The sequence below is a fragment of the Pyrus communis genome, chromosome 13 (genome assembly GCF_963583255.1).
Source record: "Pyrus communis chromosome 13, drPyrComm1.1, whole genome shotgun sequence".
Taxonomy (NCBI): Eukaryota; Viridiplantae; Streptophyta; class Magnoliopsida; order Rosales; family Rosaceae; genus Pyrus; species Pyrus communis.
This window is the reverse complement of record NC_084815.1, coordinates 247,428-264,972: the sequence shown is the minus strand read 5'-3', so window position 1 is coordinate 264,972 and position 17,545 is coordinate 247,428. Positions and strand designations below refer to the sequence as shown.

Sequence of the window (17,545 nt, the reverse complement as noted above, 5' to 3'; positions counted from 1 at the left end):
AACCATAAGCAAAAACAAATCGTTCAACCAGCGGGAGTGTTGAAATATTGTCAAAGATTGTCCTAAATTCAAAGTTGTGCCTATCGGTCCAGAAGTGGCCTTTAACAGCACCCCTCTACACTCTATGCCCGATCATGCCTCGTATGATGATGATGATGAAGTTGATGCAGAAGAAGTGCCCGAAACGCCCCCCTCGTTGAACAAGCGTCGGGGTCGACCCATTTTCCAATTAGACCTCAACAAGGTAAGAAGGCTTTAAAGAGAAAAGGTAATGCTTCCAAGAATGATTATGCAAAGTATATGGAAGAACTTGCCCGCCAAGGTGAATTGAGTTTGGCCCGGGAAATGGCTAAATTTGAGGCTGATAAGGCTAGAGAAGAAAGGATGCAAAAGCTGCAGCTATTAAGAAAGAATTTCAAGCTAATGAGAGAGAAAGAGAACTACTTCGGCAAGAAAGGGAACAGGTTAGAGAAGAAAGAATGACTCAACGAGATCGTGACATTATAAAGGAGCCTTTAGAAGGGAAGTCTCCAAACTCTAAATATTTTTGGAAGTCGGAGAAAGCGGACGTGGTGCAAAGGAGGCGTGCAAGAGAAGTGAGAGCAAGAGGAGATGGTCCTAGCATGACAAGAGAAAATCATCCTAGCACCACAAATTGGTTAGGCGATGATTATCCATTCATGAACCCATAATTTTCCAATCACTTTGTTTGTAACCGGAGCCCATAATTTCCCAATCAATTTGGGTTGTAATTTCTTATTTATTGAAAATAGTACTTTATGTTGTTTCCAATTTATTGAATTTAGTACTTTATTTAAACTAAGAGTATATTTATTTAATTTGGTAATTTATTTATACTAAGAGAATCTTTATTCAAAACACATTTAAACACACCAAATAAAATTACATCAACCACACCAAATCAAATTACATCAACATACCAAAAAAAAAAAAAAAAAACTCACTAAATGAACTAAAAAAAACACACCACATAAAATTAAATAAACACACCAAATAAAAACAAACACTAATGAACTTAAGTATCTTCAGCTTGTTTCAATTCCCAGTGGTGCTCTATCAAGTCAATTTGGTGGGCATTGTGCATATATGGCCTTTAAAGTGCAGTATATCATTGAATGACCCTATCATCGTAACGTCCATCCCTTTTTAATGGTTCGTGTTGCACGGGTTCTTCGGTGGTGTCATGAGCACAATATATTTGTGTTCTAGAATTGTTCATCGTGTCTGGCTCATATTCATCAATGACATCATAATCATACTCATCTTCCACAATCATATTGTGAAAAATGATGCACGTCATCATGATGGATCAAAGTGACTCTAAATCAAACATTCTGGCAGCACCCCTAACAATCACCCAACGAGCTTGGAGGATACCAAAACAATGCTCCACATCCTTCTTGCACCCCTCTTGACAACTTGCAAAGTGTTTTTCCTTTGCACTTCGCGGACGTGGCATTGTTTTGACAAATGTTTCCCATCTTGGGTAAATGTTGTCTGCTAGGTAGTATGGCCCGTCGTACTTACGTTCATTGACCAGTATGTGACTTTTGGTGCCTTTCCTTGCAGGACATCATTGAACACTGGGGATTGTGCAAGCACGTTGAGGTCATTTTGAGCTCCCAAAACCCCGAAAAAGGCATGCCAAATCCATGTATCAAAAGATGCCACTGCCTCCAAAATGATACTTTTTGATCATTTTTTGATCCCTCTGCGGTGTAGATAGATTCGATTGCCGAGCAAAACCTCATCAGGGACTCAAGCATGGTTGATTTCCCCATCCTCGCTATCTCGTCCACTTGGTCTGCAGATACTCCATATGCAAGCATACGCAATGCAGCAGTAATTTTTTGCTCAGGTAGTAGACCCATAACACCAAAAGCATATGGCTTTTGCATAAAGTAAGAATCATGGTTGCAAACAGTTCCCATGATTTTGTTGAACAAATGACGTTCCATTCTAAAACGACGTCTAAAGTACATATCAGGGAATGCACTGTTATGGACAAAATAATCGTCCAAGAGATCCTAACCTCGTCATTGCTTGCTTTTATCAATGTTTACAGCACGGCTATGCCTGCAAATCTGAGCCATAGCTTAGATGACTTGACGGGAATGTGAGGCTCTTGCCATTCTTGATTCGTCGTCTCTCCGTCTACGCTTCTCATCCTCTTCCCTTTCATTTTGGGCTGCCTGGCGTTTGAACATTCCTTCTGATTGGTTAAACAATTCTTCCTCTTGCTGATTGATTTCCCACATCATCCTTGAGGAAGAAGAAGACATTGTAATGAAGGAAGCAAAAACTACGAATAATGATTGAGATTTAGGTGAATAAGGAAGCATAAACTATGAATAATGATAGAGATCTTGAGAAAATTGGTGTGAGATTTATGAGGATGGATGGTGGATTATATGGAGGATTCAGAAAGGATTAGGTTGTAGATAATGCCACGTGACATGCTGTTATTCGTTAAAAATCTGGTGGAAATCTATCCTCAAAGATTGTAAATAGATTGTGACACATGGTGTGATATGATTGGTTCAAAATCTTATCGGAAATCCATCACCAATAATTATCTTTTCGGATAATGACATGTGGCGCAACAAGAACGATTAAAAATCTTATTTGAAATTACGAATAAAATTATTTTATAAATAAAAAAAATACTAATATTTTATTGCTAGTCTTTTTGGATAGTGACATGTGACGCAACGAGAACGATTAAAAATCTTATCCGAAATTACAAATAAAATTATTTTGTAAATAAAAAAAATATTAATATTTTATTGCCAATTGTCAAGACTATTGAGTGCAGGTGTGGAGATGCAAAAGACGATTACTGTTCATTAAGGGTAGTTTCGGTTCACTAGATGGATAATATAGTGGATTGCCCTAGGGACAATAGACTACGCTGGAACTGCTCTTAGTGTGTAGAAAAATAAAAAGAGTGCAGAAATATTATTTGAAGATGAATTGTGACTAGGAGAAGCTCGAGCAATCAGCAAAAGCCCACTCATTGTCACCAGAGTGGCCACAATCTACTCCCTTGAAGGGCCGATGGGGACATCGGTGCATTTTCAGTTGGGTTCGACTCGACTCTCATGCTAAACCCATAAGCAAATGTGCAAATCCAATTTCATTTTGGGCTCCAAAATCAGGGACCCAAAATCCATATGCATCGAAACCGTTGATGTTGAATCTAACGGTTGCAGTAATCTTCAGTTGTTTTGATTGTCCGGCCGAGGCAAAGGATAAAACGAGAAATGCAAGAGAGAGAAAGAGGAGGACAGAGAAACAACAGACAGGAAAGGAAGAAGAAGAAGAAGAAGAAGAAGAACAAATAATTCACAAAAACTTGAGAGGAGAAAAACAGAGAGCAACAACAAAACAACAGCAAAGACGGAGAAGGCGGAGAAGCGAGATTTACTGAAGAAGAATCTCCATCTCCATCTGGGCTTTCATCGTCTTGGTGAAATTTGCTGGAAAATCCTCAAAGTTCTGTAATTTACATGGAAACATCTCATCGTAAGCTTCCTTCAACTTTTACAATTTTGATTTTTCACTTCTGGGTTTCATTTGGGAAGATGCAAGTTTTTATTTTTATTTTTTTATATTTAATTTCTGAATTTATTTTTGCAGGTATGGAGACGGAGGAAGAGAGGAATAATCAGAGAGCTTCAGAACCAGAGTTTTTCCTGCAGTGGGGGAACAGAAAGAGGCTCAGATGTGTGAGAGTCAAGGGCTCGGAAATCTCAGCCGAGAGATTCAAATTCAATGGTGGCATGTGCAGGACAATCACATCGTCTCGGATTCATCGCTTTGCGGTCTCCACTTCCGGAAAAGACATCTCTGGTTTTCAATCCAATCGCCTCACCAGGTCAGAAAATTTCGCATGATTTCTCTGGCTCACGCCTACCACCTGTGTGGTTTTACGAGAAACTAAAGGAAAAGAAATAAGCAGAGAATATGAGCCAATTTTCTTTTGTTATGTGCTCGTTTTTACATGGATTTTCTTTTGTGGTATTATTTGGATCCCAAGTATTACTGTATTAATATAATTCCTCAACCTTTTCTCCGACGAATCGAAGGGAAGTGAGTTATTTTCCGGAGAAACGGAATTGATAACAGAAGGGAAGTGATTTCTGCACACCCGTTTTCTCCTTGCACACCCCTGCCTTTGGATTGAACAGATGAAATGAGAATCAAGCGACATGAGTGTACACCTGGTGTGTAGAAGGAGAAAATGGGTGCACGCAAATCATTTCTCTAACAGAAAAAATATATTTTTTGGACAAAGAGAAAAGATCAGTTTAAAAGGTTTCAATTTTATTGGATTTAATATATAAGGAGTTTTGCAATTAAGAATCAATCGGAACACGACAAGTGGAGCCGTTGTCGAGCAGTTCAGGGTTTTTTTGTTCTCTAATTGAGCTTTTGAAGTGTTTCGTTATGAAAATTGTAGTTGTCAACCTGTTTTTTTTTTTTATCTTTCTAATTTACTAACTTTAGTTTGTGGGTCTGTTTGGTTTGGTTACAGGAATTCTGACGGGGCTCTGCTCCGGTGTAGCGCAGGTGAGAACCGAAAGTCATCTTCACCGGAGAAGGAGGAAAGGTACTACACCAGAAGAGGATCTGTGGGTGTGGATGAGAGTTGTAATGGGAATGGGAATGGGAAGGTTATGATGGACGGAAACAATGTTGAGGACCGGGGGCTGGTTTGGCCAAAGCTGTACATCACTTTGTCGAGCAAAGAGAAAGAAGAGGACTTTTTGGCCATGAAGGGTTGTAAACTTCCCCAAAGACCCAAGAAAAGGGCCAAACTCATCCAAAGAAGCTTACTTGTAAGTCCTCTTGTCAGTTTCTCTGCTAATTAATAGATATGAAAGTGGATTTTATTTTCCTTGTGTGGCTATGCGGGTTCAATTTTAGCTTCTGATACCGATTTTGGTTGGTTTGTAGCTGGTGAGTCCCGGTGCATGGCTGACTGATATGTGCCAAGAGAGATATGAAGTTAGGGAGAAGAAAAGTACTAAGAAGGTAGTTGAACTGGAATTATCTCATAATTTGCTGCATCATTTTTCTTTATTTTCGTGGGGTATTCGTATTCGTATTCTGATATTTGGTTGATGTTTGAATGATCCAGAGATCAAGAGGATTGAAGGCTATGGGGAGCCTGGAAACCGAGTCGGAGTGATGGGTTGTTGAAGCAGAAGACTGTTTTCTTTGTTTTGTTTAGAAGATGAATGTGAAATGTATGTGGAGTGGTTAGGCTTTTGTTAAGAGTAAAAGTGGTTATCGTAAATTACTAAATTATGTGTTGTATACTACTGTGAGCGATGTATCAATCAATTCTTTTTTCGTTGGTCAGATTCTTGGATGGTGATTTATACTATCAGCTGTGGATTATTTTTATGGTCACAAATAGTATATGGTCAAATGTATTGTGTAAATACGGAGAGATTTTTCGGAAGGGGCTTCTGTGTCGCGAACTGAATGCAGGGGGTCCTCGGAATGTTTTTGCGGCACCGGAATCCTTACCCTAGAATTTCTCGAGTCCTAAATATGGGGGGACTACCCCTGCAATGCGACACACTAGGTGGATACAGGACAAAGCCCTGGGTTTCTAAGTTGAAACGCGATGCTACTCGAATGGCAGTTTGGTATCTATCAAAATAATGATCCGGAAAACCTAACGAACCCAAGGCAAAAACCCTTGAGCAACCGACACCCAAAGCAACTTCGAATTCGGAAGAGAGTGCCCCGCAGAAGCTAGGCATCCATCAACCGAAAAACACGGTGGGGTTGCTGGTTCCAAGCGTATTCTTAAATTGCAATATTGCATGATCCATCTGGACATTATCCATAAAAGTACTTAGACCCGAACTTCTTGTATATTCAATTCTCATTGAGGTCGATAATAATTTATTCATTACACAATCTGTCAAATAAACAAGGACAAGGAGGAAGATTTTACAGTCTGTATTCTACGTATGCACTATGCAATATCGCTTTTCACGCTACACGATTACAAGTTTGGAAGCAGTTTATGTGGATGCCGCAACCATGATTCTTACTATTATGTAGACTTTCTTTCCGGGCATAGAAACAAGCAAACTTCTGCAACAAATATCTCAGTTCACCTCTTCCAAGTTCAAATTTTCCCCTCTCTGTGATGGCAATTCCGAGGTGCTGAAACATCCTACAAAGTAAAACAGGATAAGAACATCTCAAAAGAAGACGACTCTATGGGCAATTGCATCATTCGAAATTTAGATACGCGCACCTTCTTATATACTGCAAGATTAACTAACTTAAGGCTTTGCAGCCTGAAGCATCTCCACTATTAAAGTCTTCACATCCCTAAAAAGAGAGATAAAATCCAAATTCTTAGAAAAATTTTAAACCAACTCAAAGCATGCAGTAAGAACATTTCAACCAGAAAAAACGAATAACTATATCCTCTGACCAATGTGACGGACAATTACACCATGATCTATGCAGTACTACATTAACATAAAAACCCTGTAGAATCTGGAATAGCTGAAGCACAAATAAATCAAAGATAAATCTTGACTTCCACAAAAAGAGGAATATTCATATAAATGAGAGGTCTCACTTTCGATTCTCTGCACGTCTAGGAAAAGGTATGCGGAGCTTGAAATTATCGCCCTGATAGCCAGCCTAAAATGAGAATAATAAAGTCCGAAAAATATCATGTCAAAATGGAAGAAATTGTATTGGTGATGTGTAGTATTTCTAGCACAAAACCTCATTTGCAGCATAGAGACAAATGCTTTATAAAAAATATAAAGGATGGCTATTAGCAATGAAAAGTTAAAGATTGGTAGTTACCTTAACATTGAAACCCAGGCTATCCAAGTCCAAAATGTAAGCAGAGTCCACCTGCCGAAGAACAAAATCACCTTGCATCAGACTAAACTTTCCCCACCCATCTATCTATATGTTCGTATCTTGTATTATTCCAAAATTCATATATGGATCTGGGCAATTCATGCAGAATCCTTCCGAAGTGTCAGCCTGGCATACACAACATGTATTGGCACAATATTGACACCATATTCATTGGTTTAGTTTAAACTAATGTGAGCAAAGTTGACATCCCCTATATTGAGAAGGAAAAGATGAAGAAGAATAGAAACACCTTTCCACCTAATAATATTAGTTTATAACAGTTGAAATTACCGGAATTGACGTTGAATGTTGCACAATGGCTTTTGTATCATCAGCATGATCCCTGTTCATGTGAGACTGGGATGCATAGTTTTAAGATTCTATTAGAAAAGATGAACAATTCATATTAAGATGAACCATACAGCATGTATACTAGTTAAGGAGTTAGTACTGCAACAGGCTTTGAAAACTGAGCAATTGGATCAACTTTTGCAGCTTTATACTCCTCACTTCTGAACTCTGAAAGTATAAGTAGCGAATGTTAGGAAAACAGAAAAATATGAAATAAAGGTAACAAATATTTTGTAAATAAAATATCACTAAGAGGTGCTAAAAACAGAAAAAAGAACAAAGCCTTGGTATATCCGTTTCAAAAGTCATCTACAGAGTACGAAATTATCTTTTCCAAAAGTGACAAGACACCAAAAAAGATTGAACTACAAACATTAGAAAAAATTAAAGTACCTCCTGATCCTAATAAGGCTGTTGCAACCCCTGACACGTATCGCACAACTTTTGGTTCAATGCGCATGAATTGGAAGTCGCCAAAGTCAACCTTCAGATTGTCCGTGATTATTTAATACTGACTATAAAATTTGGTGCAACATATCATCCATATACATTAATTATGCTTCGGAGCAAGAATGTTACCCAGAATGCATTGGGATGCTTAGCCAAATATGCAGTGCGTATGGCTGCTTGATCCTTCTCGGAAACCTAAATAATTGTTCACAAAAGAACAACCATTTTCACTTGTTTGCAACCAGACAGAGAGGGAGAGGGAGAGAGCACTTCAAACACTATCCAAAATTAGAAAAGCAGCCATTACTTACAGGAATAGCATCACCATGCAGCGTGACCACCAAATCAGTCCTATCTTCAGGGTCTCTAGCCACAAGCAAGGAGCACTTGGGATTAAGGGAAAGGTCCTATTGAATCAACAAATAAAAAAAAAAAGCATGATATGATATGATATGATATGACACTGTTGATATCAGTGAGATTAACATGCAGAGAGATCCATATAGTGATAAAGTAGCAGCTTATTTTACTAGGCTGGTTTCCATGCTTTGAAGGGGTACATGTTTCTAGAGAAAATCAGATGGAACAGATTGGAAGTTTAACACATAATGCTTCTGCAGTCTTCCTTCCTTATGAAAGAAGGTTAGCATCATTTCAAGTGAAGAAAGGATGCTGCCTATGCATCTAGATAATATATTGCAGCTTAGTTCCAATTTTAGCTTGAGTGAGCATTGTGTAAGAGCAAAAATCTCTTCAGAGAGTGTGTTTTCTGGGGCATTGAAATAGTGAGTGTATCAGAGTTTAGCTTTGCATTTGGGTTGTGTTGATTTAACTCAAACTGTCTTGCATTCGTTATATTCCTTATGAAGAAGAAAGATCCCTGATGGATGTACCGCTGTAGGGAGAACTTGCTGAACCACATAAAACGCATGAACATAATTTTTACTGCCTATCCATAAGTGCAATTGTGTATTGCTGTGTGGTCTGATTTCTCCTTTGAAACTGAGTTTGTACTTCTAAAACTCAATAAGTGGTATCAGAGAAATGTTAATTTGAGGTTTACAATAAGTGTTATTCGCCCCAGTGCAACAATAAGTTCAAAGTTAAATACAACAAACCTTAGTATGAACTGCCAAGCTGCTAACTGCTAATATTGGAGATCCATCTGCATCACATGCAAAGTCAACCATTGATCCTGATGGATAACCCTCATGCTTCTGCACATTAAAGAAAACCAAAGAAAATGATACAAGAATAACAGGGTCGTTGAGGTAATAAATACCATAAACATCAATCAACCAGAGTGGTTAATAGGAATATACTCGAGGTCATAAAATGATAACACTCAATGACTGTTAAAAGAAAAGTACTATCTATTCCCCAACCATGTACTTTGGTCCAGCATCATGATTCTGTAGCGCAATTACGTATTTTTTGCACATTTTTCATCACCGACCACCAGTGTGTCCTAAAATTAATTTTATTCAAAAATAAAAATAATTTCAACAGAGCTTCAACATCATTAACTTGTTGGGAATCAAACTTTGATTGCTTCATCCCAAATTTTGTAAGAAAGACTTATGATGCTCCACAAGGCCAATAGCCCCAATACTCATGGTGTATGTTATTATGAGAACCACCACAAAGACTACACCATACATAAACTTCCAAAAGCGTTATCACTAGTGAGAGGAACTGACATATATGTGAGATAATATTACTTTCGCGTAACTACTGGTTAAAGAAATAGAGATTTACAAATAATGCATCCAAATCCATGAAATAATATGCCCTTCTGATGGATGATTAGTAGGCCTACCCTTAATCATAGACTGGGAGACATCTAATGTAAACGGGATTGTTATCTGGTAGTTCATTCTCATAATCTCCACACCAAACCAAGAATACTAATTGACCAGTCTACTGCTTACAAAGTGCAAGAAGGTCATGCGCTAATCTAGAATCAAATAACAATGAAACACAAATTCATTTAAGAAAAGAACGAAAAACACTGATATAGAAACCTGAGAAAAAGTGGAGAGTGTTCCACGAACGCTACGATCAAGTAGAATTCGGATTTCCTCAACTGGGGGAAGCCGAGCAGCCTTTTCCTGTAACAACAACCAAAATTCAACAGAGCTAAATCCTACATTCCCACATTCAATTTCCTACACTTATAGTCTAATAGCAATGGTACATTATTTATGTAGAACCTTTGAATATGGACATGTGATGCAGTACAAGCGTTCAACTTTACATCAAATTTTACCAAGTATTAAACTTTACCTGATGAGATTGAATCAACTGAAAAACATTGGCATCATCACCAGCTGAAACACTCTGATTCAACAAGAACAACTAAAATTAAGGCTTAAAGTTTACAACTTTACATCAATTGTTTTCTCACTTAATTTCTAAATCATTTATTCATTGCAAAATTTGATACAAATATATATATATATATATATGAAAAAAAAAAAAAAAAAAACAATCACAAAACCAATCAGAAAATAAAATTATAAAATTGGGGTTCATTTGTTTTTGCTGGAATCATAAGAAACATAAGGATACCTGAGTAGGTGACTGAGCGGCGGCGGCGGCCATTGATAAACGACGAGGAAGAGTGGTTGGGGAGGAGAAGAAGGTGGAGGAGGGCCGAAATTGTACGATGAAAGGGGAGTGAAGGTTATTATGGCCATTAAAGCGGGAGAGTAGGAAGGTCTGCCCCTGCCAAGGCGTCACCAGAGTCTTCAACATCTCTCTCTTCTTTCACACGCCACGCCACCTAATTCGCTAACTCGTCTTCTTTATTCGTAAATGGTTGGAACTTGGTTGTCTACTGTTTACTTCTTTTCTTCTTTGTCGTGTTTTGTTTTTCAAAAAACACTTATTCCTAAAAGATTTGGATACGCTTATCAGTTATACTCTACACTAATATACAATAAAAATATAAGTAAAAAGGTACAGAGATATATATGAAAAAATCAAAACTTTGTAACGCAATTATAGATAAGTTACTGAAAAAATTTATATAAGGGTGTGTTATCCACACACTCCATTTTATTTCTCATACACCTCTTGATAATTTATGTCTGTTGATCTTCTTCAATTCATCCGATCCGACGGTCAAAAATTGAAAAGACGTGTGAGAAGTAAAATAGGATGTGTGGATATCACACCCTTTTATATATTGAGTCAAACATTACATGACGATAATCATTAAACAAAGTAAAAACGAACTAATATTAAAACTACACCATTCAGATAACATACATCCTATTAAGTATATTTCTTTAATAACCTCTCATGTCCCTACAAAAACTCTGAGAATAAGCAAAAGTATGGTCCGTTTGGATGTGCTTTTAAAATGACTAAAAACGTTTTTAGAGAAAATATTTTTGAGTTTCAAAAGCACATAAAAGTGTTTTTTCATGATTTACTTGCATCTTCACTAATGATTGATTCTAAAAAAATATTTTACCAAAAATCCTTTCAGTCATTTCAAAAGGGCATTCAAACGAGTTGGTAGTTAATAGATGCGATATGGGTTGCCCATACTAGTTCTGAGGTTCAAGCACCTTACATTTTGCCAATTTTTCTTCAACAGCGATACAAGACAGTTAACGCTCAATTGCACGTTCTGGAATATCTGCTTCTCTTCCATGCATACATTCCCTACAGCAACTCCCATGCAAACAACCTTCTTCAGTTGGAACTTGATCGTTGCTTTTGTCTCGGAAACCTTTGACTCGACGGATTCTTGGTGACTAACAAGGGTTGGAAATTTTCCTGCCTTGTTGAGACCGGGACCCAAAAGACGGGGAATCTGCTTCATAACGGCTTCTGAAGCCAAAAAGGCATGGTATTTCTTTGCCAACTTCTTAACCAACTTCTTGCTCTTGTTTAGCTTCTTCAGCCCTTCAACGTCCATATAGTCCAACCCATTTTTTTCAGCCTCCTCGACATGCTGAGCATCTCCAAGCATGCAGACCTTCATCTTTGGACGAGGGATGTGCGGCAACCTAACAGAACCACTGAAGCGTTTCTCTTTGAGGATCATAATTTTTCAGCCCAATCTGAAGTTCAATAGTCTCGGTGGAGTTACGTTCCTTTGCCATGGACGCATTCTTGATGATGGAAATACCTTCGCGGAGAGTGTCACTCACAAGTCTACTCATGGCTGAAGCTTAAGCTGCCTGACCAAACGAAGACTTCCGACTCTAGATCTCTCTATTACTCTTGGCTACTATTGTATTCTCTTTGTTGGTTGTGTTAATAAATAGCTCCCGACGATCTATTTATAGTACATGAACGATAGTTACATGCCTACAAGTATAGGATTCCTCTATCGTTTTAGAATAGGGAAACTAACTTATTTTCTAAACCCTAAACTGATTGGGATTGCAGAGGAAAACATATTTCCTAATTCATTCTTATGAGAAATAACATGCATGTGCATATTCCTTCTCAATGAAAATAATCTATGATAATGATTTAAAATGAACGGTTTTGATCATAAAACTAATTTGTAAATAAGTACAGACAAGTGGTCATATTAAGTTATCAAATAATTTTAACCAATAAATTATCAACTAATTAATATAAAAATTTAATGAGGCAAAGTGATGGTGAGGTAAAAGTTTATGGGAAATTAGGTAAACAGATTTTGTCAAAAGCTCTCTCAAACCAAAAAAAACTTTTGAAATTTTAGTGCAAGTTATACACACGTGAGTATTACAATCTCATCAAACACAGGCATAAATAATACTATTAAAACAAAAAACCCAGGCATAAATAATAGAATATGGGAAAAGAAATAGATTTTTTTTTTTTTTTTTTCCAGATTGTCAACCAAATGTAGCTGCTGCTGATTTCTAATATACAATAACACGGGATTTTCTACTCTAATGCCATCTGGATAAATTCCATTCAATTCAACTAAACGGAGTGCGAATTGGTGGCGTATGCGCAGAGATCGGCGCAGTGATCGGAATCATTGCCGGAGGAGGAGGAGGAAGAAGAGAGACAAGGAAGGCAGGGGAAGGCGACGACGCACTCAGGATTGCAGGCGATGTATTGACGTGGATTTGCTGATATAGTTACAATTCAGTTTTAACCAACATTGCCCCAAACATGTTCCAAAAGATCCAAGAAACACTACATTAACGTATGTTAGAATTCAAAACTCATGTACTATCCGACAATGTAGGCAAATGACTAAATATATGTTGTAAATCCAAGGTCAAAATTCGATGAATGGTCACAATTTTAAGATGGTACAAAACAAACCATATGAAAATCTCCAACATGGAAAAGGAACTTTGATACCATTACACTTATCAGAATTAGCCACATAAATGTTCTGCTAATTCAAAACTGTATTATCTATTAGTCTTATAAACAAAATATATTAACCAAAAGTATGTACTCAATCCTAGCAAGTAGTACCAAAAGATTGTCAGGGCGGTCTTAGTGCCAGCGCCGGGTTGATCCAACCAATCATATGTTTTGTTCTAAATAAAATCCTTAACTCCAAAGTGATGCCTTGCCAGATATGCAACAGGTAAGTTGAACAGAGGCAAGTCACTGAACTCGAAGAAATCCTTTCTCCTCCAAGTAGGACACTACTTGGCCTGCCATGGCTGCAGGCATGGGGCAAACTCCATTTTCTTGTTCTATTTCTATCTGACAAAACAAGGGTAAAATTTTCAGTTTGATTTGCATGCACAAGGAACACCAAAAGAGCACTGGTGATTTTATAATGTCTCCAAACTAAACAATGTGTATTAGAAGATACATGCCGACATGGCCATTAGTTTTTATACTCCACCAAATACATACCTCGCAATTCTCTGGTGGCTCGTAAGGGTCATCTATTCCGGTAAAACCTGCAATTGAGAACTATTACTGGAAAATTGACCAAAAGAAAAAGGAAAGACTCTTATTTGAATAGAAAGTAACACCATGTTATATTAAAATTCTGTCATTTCATGATACAAATCATATATTGGGCTTCTATATCTGTTTTTATTAATTTTATCTCTTTCCTTTGCATAGACCAACAGTCTGAACATGCCAATGGAGAAATTATAGGAGTACTGTTTCGAAACACACCTTTAATCTTTCCAGCACGTGCAAGCTTGTAAAGGCCTTTTGCATCTCTTGACTCACATAATTCTAGGGGCATGTTCATGAAAACCTGTTAACATGGATGTAATATAAAAATCAATCTTCGTAGTTTAAAATAGGTGGACCACATTTACCAGATTATAAGAACAAGAACCATATGGAGTCTTGCCTCAATAAAGTTTGGATCAGATAACATTGCACGGCAAGCATCTCGATCTTTCCTATAAGGAGATATGAGGCTAGCAATACAAATCAATCCCGCATCTGCAAAGAGTTTTGCTACCTCCCCTACATTGAAAACTTATTTAGCTTAAATATTACCAATGGACACACTATGGTCAAGTTGAAAAGGCAAAGAATTATGATGCCAGGATATGTTTGGCTCCACAAAGGAAAAATGAAATCAAATAAACATTCTCAGCGTGGTCTATATCCAATATTGGTTGACATGTCTTATGTGTTATCTGAGAACAGTTGACATGTCTTATGTGTTATCTGAGACAAATAATCTATGTTTCCTACCAAAATAGTTTGTTGTCAAGAATAACATACCAACTCTGCGTATATTTTCAGCCCGGTCTTCAGCTTTGAAACCAAGATCCTTGTTCAGACCATGCCGAAGGTTATCTCCATCAAGGACATATGACAACTTTCCCCTAGAGTGTAGTTCTCTACTTAATGCGCATGCCAATGTACTTTTCCCTGATTCCAGAAAAGAGTTCAAGAAGCCATTTAGTGCATACATAGACTGGAGTGAATTGAAAGAGGGAAAAAAAAACCAAATTTCTTGTAGCTTTCCTCCTGTGTGTGAAGTGTTAGTTGACTTGGAGTGAGCCAAGATGCTTTTGGTGTGATCTCATATATTTTCTGATTTTATTAATAGACAATAAATTACATGTTGTATGGACAATGCCACAACAAGGATAACATAAACATAAACGAGGCATAGAAACAAATGTTCTCTTATGCTAAAACATAAGCACAAGACACAAAACCTAACAAATAGCAGCTTTCCAATCTAATCAAATGCTTGAATAAGATTATGCCCCCTCAGTTCTATAGACCGTGGCCCAAAATGATGATCAAAAGAAAAATTTATCCCATAACTAGTCTGTCCCACTGCCAGCAAATCTTTGAAAATCATTTTATTTCTCTATAGCCAGACTACCTAAAATACAAGCAATACTATGCATACCCCAAAAAAATTTGGCCTTCTTCCCCATCCCTGGTCATTTATTCTTCTCAGACAGAGTCACAGAAAAGAGAAACAATTACGAGGAATAACCCAACTTACTTCAAACTCCCTAAACAGCTTCCACCAAAGACTCAAACTCACAGGGTAAATTAGAAAAGCATGACCTACATCTCTCTTGCATATGATTGACCATTGAGGATAGAGGCAAGAATTGGGTCTGCTCCTCTGAATCATGTCACAGGTATTGACCATCCCATGAGCCCCTAACCAAATAAAAAAATTTACTCCAAAATGATGTAAGCAATTTCATTCAATCACCAGGATTGACTGAAGTAACTGCTCACGCATATTCAGACCACTGAAAATTTTCCTACCATGCCAAATAATGGGCTGATATCGTATTAGCAATTTGCCAAGCCAGGCAAAAACAAAATGCAGTTAGTTAACTGTGTTTTTGTGCAAATCTCTGATAAAAATCATTCTGTCGGACAAAAGGAACACAACAGGAGAAGGTATGGAAAGAAATGTTAGCTAATGAAAAATATATTGATTCGTATGTGTAACTTTAAAAGAAGGGATAAACAAGTCAGTTAAGAAAATAACCTGAGCCACTGAGACCAGTAATCCATACAACACATCCCTTTTGATTCAGTAGTTTCTGCCTATCAACCTTCCCAACCTGACATTCTTGCCAAAATACATTTGTTGAATTGTTCAAAGTAGACATCTACTTATCTGTTCCGTCCTACTGAGCGCACTAAAATCATTGAAATGTAAGAAAATGTACTCTAATTCATTATTTACAACGAGGAATATAGCATCACGATCCCAATAACATTTCTTGAATTGTTCAAAGTAGACATCTACTTATCTGGTCATTAACATCTATGAAGATTTCAAAACCCATAATAAAAATAACAACAAAAGATCACGATCCCAATAACTGAATTGTCAAAGCCTACATTAGGAGCATGCTAATCTACCGAAAAATATAGCATGACACATCAAACGAACAGCAATCCAAAACCCAGATAAACAGATAGAGAAAGAGAAAGAAAAGAATACCTGACAGGCGTATGATTATTTGCCCGAAAGAAGAATAAGATGTCGGAGGTTTGGGGTGTTAAATGGAAGAGGAAATGGCCAACCATGCGCCCTGTTTTCAAGGCATCTCATTTGGGGTTTTGCCTTTTTTTGGCTACTTTGGGGGTTCGGAATGAATCTGGACGCATCCTCCTCCTCGTCCATTGCCCACTGCGAGTCGAGGACGTCGAACTCACTCCCTCCACTTTCTCTCTTGGACTTTGGTTACATTTTCTTCTCCACGTGTGAGCATGTCTGCCAATGTACTCGTGTGAAGTGGGTCCACTTTTGTCGTTGCATTTGCTGACGGGACATCTCATCTCAACGGTTGACATAGGTGATGACGTTGCTACCACTTTGTCATACTTGTGAGAGCATCCCTTACCAACGTGGCAGTGTTCATTTGTTTTCTTAATACAAGAACCTCTCGCCTAATAGGAAACTAAATTTAGGAATTAAATGATGTGTAATAAACACGTTTATCAATGTTTAGATAATAAATAAATCATCAGCTTTTATGTTTTTTAGTTTCCAAAATTTTATTTACAAATTTAGTTTCCCTAGTATTACTCTACAAGTAATAATTAGTATAGAACTCGTTATGAATTAGTTTAAGACTCGTCATCAATGAGATTCGAACATAGAATCTCTTACCTACTCACTTGTCCTTCGGCTTCTGTTTTCTTTTTAATAACTTTTTTGGGTTTGTTCATGAGAAGCCTTAGAAATGACCATGTAAAATTTTGAAAAGCCTTAGAAATGACCATGTAAAATTTTGAACTTCTGTACATTAGAAATTCATCACAGCCTTTTTGGGAGACGTCCAACTTCATTAGTTGAAATCTTTCGAGAGAAATACAATATATCTTCACAGTTGTGGTTTTAGTTTTCAATTTTTTCAAAAATAGCTACGTTTTGAGGGAAACTGGAGGAACACATGCAAATGCAGATATAATCAGTTATTAAATGTGAGTCACACCTTCTCGAAGTTTACCATTGTCTGCTTAAACTTATATTGTCAAACCATGGATGCCATATCAAACAATGATACTTAATAAATTTCCTCTATCTGATTGTGTTTAATACTATTGCAAGAGTGTGTTCAAGTTCACCAATTTCTTTTGGATTCATATATTCTTTGTTCATTCTTTTATGCTTTATTGCTTATAGCTATTGAAGCACATACTATAATGGACTCTGTGTGTGTGTGTGTTGGTATGTAAATTCCTTAGTGGCATGCTTTTATGTGGCCCAAATGGTGAGAGGTACCTCCCGAGGAAACCCTGGAGTCCGGACACCCTTAGTTTGGCATGACGCCATCTCACTTTGATTCATGCATGTAGCCATAACCTTAATATCTCCCCTACTGCATCTGTGTGGTTAGGAGATCCCACTGAAATTGGT

General features: G+C 37.4%; 3 protein-coding genes and 1 pseudogene across 4 annotated transcripts; 1 reads left to right on the top strand and 3 right to left on the bottom strand.

Moving 5' to 3' along the window:
• The first annotated feature begins 3,330 nt into the window (after window positions 1-3,330).
• On the top strand, window positions 3,331-5,388 carry LOC137712920 (uncharacterized). Its single transcript, XM_068452122.1, has 5 exons — window positions 3,331-3,546; window positions 3,661-3,898; window positions 4,559-4,862; window positions 4,981-5,058; window positions 5,165-5,388. The coding sequence occupies exons 1-5, from the start codon at window positions 3,531-3,533 to the stop codon at window positions 5,213-5,215; spliced, it is 687 nt and encodes a 228-aa protein (XP_068308223.1). The 5' UTR covers window positions 3,331-3,530; the 3' UTR covers window positions 5,216-5,388.
• A 509-nt stretch (window positions 5,389-5,897) lies between these two features.
• On the bottom strand, window positions 5,898-10,602 carry LOC137712919 (glutamyl-tRNA reductase-binding protein, chloroplastic-like). The gene is made up of 13 exons (XM_068452121.1): window positions 10,306-10,602; window positions 10,021-10,074; window positions 9,759-9,845; window positions 8,853-8,951; window positions 8,046-8,141; window positions 7,864-7,929; window positions 7,678-7,768; window positions 7,385-7,452; window positions 7,225-7,290; window positions 6,874-6,924; window positions 6,638-6,702; window positions 6,305-6,381; window positions 5,898-6,220 (listed from the first exon to the last, which is right to left on the bottom strand). Exons 1-12 carry the CDS (start codon window positions 10,489-10,491, stop codon window positions 6,333-6,335), a joined length of 978 nt encoding a protein of 325 aa, XP_068308222.1. The 5' UTR covers window positions 10,492-10,602; the 3' UTR covers window positions 5,898-6,220; window positions 6,305-6,332.
• Window positions 10,603-11,263: 661 nt separating this feature from the next.
• On the bottom strand, window positions 11,264-11,912 carry LOC137711909 (large ribosomal subunit protein uL1z-like; annotated as a pseudogene).
• An 840-nt stretch (window positions 11,913-12,752) lies between these two features.
• LOC137713651 (adenylyl-sulfate kinase 3-like) lies at window positions 12,753-16,325 on the bottom strand. Of its 2 annotated transcripts, none has more exons than XM_068452975.1 (7): window positions 16,124-16,325; window positions 15,662-15,806; window positions 14,416-14,565; window positions 14,033-14,151; window positions 13,849-13,933; window positions 13,576-13,622; window positions 12,753-13,419 (listed from the first exon to the last, which is right to left on the bottom strand). In XM_068452975.1, exons 2-7 carry the CDS (start codon window positions 15,783-15,785, stop codon window positions 13,318-13,320), a joined length of 627 nt encoding a protein of 208 aa, XP_068309076.1. In that variant the 5' UTR covers window positions 15,786-15,806; window positions 16,124-16,325; the 3' UTR covers window positions 12,753-13,317. The 2 variants fall into 2 exon arrangements, with proteins under 2 accessions (XP_068309076.1, XP_068309075.1); XM_068452974.1 differs by having other exon boundaries at window positions 12,755-13,419; window positions 15,662-15,815.
• Window positions 16,326-17,545: the final 1,220 nt, after the last annotated feature.